The sequence below is a fragment of the Haliotis rufescens genome, unplaced genomic scaffold (genome assembly GCF_023055435.1).
Source record: "Haliotis rufescens isolate VD_foot unplaced genomic scaffold, xgHalRufe1.0.p SCAF_2, whole genome shotgun sequence".
Lineage (NCBI taxonomy): Eukaryota > Metazoa > Mollusca > Gastropoda > Lepetellida > Haliotidae > Haliotis > Haliotis rufescens.
In genome coordinates, this window is record NW_025963890.1 from 3,454,732 (window position 1) to 3,455,982 (window position 1,251).

The 1,251-nt window shown below is 41.7% G+C and overlaps 1 protein-coding gene across 1 annotated transcript; it reads left to right on the forward strand.

The window, feature by feature from the left end:
- Nucleotides 1-261: 261 nt before the first annotated feature.
- On the forward strand, nt 262-1,251 carry LOC125381885. Its single transcript, XM_048399223.1, has 2 exons — nt 262-829; nt 938-1,251. The coding sequence occupies exons 1-2, from the start codon at nt 637-639 to the stop codon at nt 1,198-1,200; spliced, it is 456 nt and encodes a 151-aa protein (XP_048255180.1). The 5' UTR covers nt 262-636; the 3' UTR covers nt 1,201-1,251.

Sequence of the window (1,251 nt, forward strand, 5' to 3'; positions counted from 1 at the left end):
GGACGGACGGACGGCACCCATTCCTATATCCCCCTTCCACTTCGTGGCCAACTAAATGACTTAGTCAGCCAAATGAATCCCAGCGATATACAAATGTGGGCATACCTGTGTCGATGACTAGATCTATTATTATATATCACGGAAGGAGTGGACCCACAACTTAGAAACTGGTTATAAGTGAGCCAACCTAATGAAGATTAGCGATTTAGAAATGTGGTCCAATTTATCACCATATTAAATTTGTCATAAGTAATCAAGATAACCGGAAGTGGGACTTTTTTCGCCGGTGCACGTGAGTTGGTGTTTACAAACAACATGGATACCTTTAATGTTGGAGACAATAGATGTTTTAATAGATGAAAGGGGAAGTGCTACAGTGATATCCGTGTTGACAAATGGATATTACAGGTTACAGGTTGGTACCGAATTTGAATTTGACTGTGATGAAGGCAGATTATTAAAACTTCCCTGTGGCCAACGTTTCATCATCAATAACTGATTGGTGTAATTGTTCTCGGTAATTTACAATAAGCTGTCAATTAAATGTTGAATAGTGTATTGTTACAGTAGAGTTATTGAACGTATTATGTTTTAGGTAAAGGAACAAGTAACATCCACAAGTTTGTACGGAAAATCATGGCACTCCCCTTTCTACCACCAGCCGACATCGCGAGGATGTTCTGGAGAATAACAGGGCGTGTCCCCGCCAATGGCAAACTGCGTGATCTGATCAACTACTTTCAAACCCAGTGGATCGCTCATCCCACCTTCTCTCCCAGATCCTGGTCTGTGTTCAACATAGCTGTCAGGACGAACAACTTTGTGGAAGGTAATAATAATACAAATAGTTCAAATACAAATACACACAATAAAAATAACCTATAATAAACAATAAAAATGTTTTTATTATACATTAAAATGTTTTCTCACGTTTTAAGTTGGCCCAGACGTATCAATAAAAAGGTGGGGGAGCAGTCCCTGGGGATCTACAGATTGATCCCAGAGCTCTTCAGAGAGGCCCGTCTGTTGCCTCTACAGTCAAGACTGATTCAGGAGGGACGACTCAGGGCGTATGTGCGCAAATCTTCCACATCTCGTCAAGAGGAGATTTTCGACATATGGCGACGATACAAGGATGGAGACCTCTCCCTGGGCCAAGTACTCTCACAATGTTCGGTTGTACATGGGCCAATATTGTGAACACGATGAAGATGACGATGGACATGCCGACGATTAGAGTGAGTGAGTGAG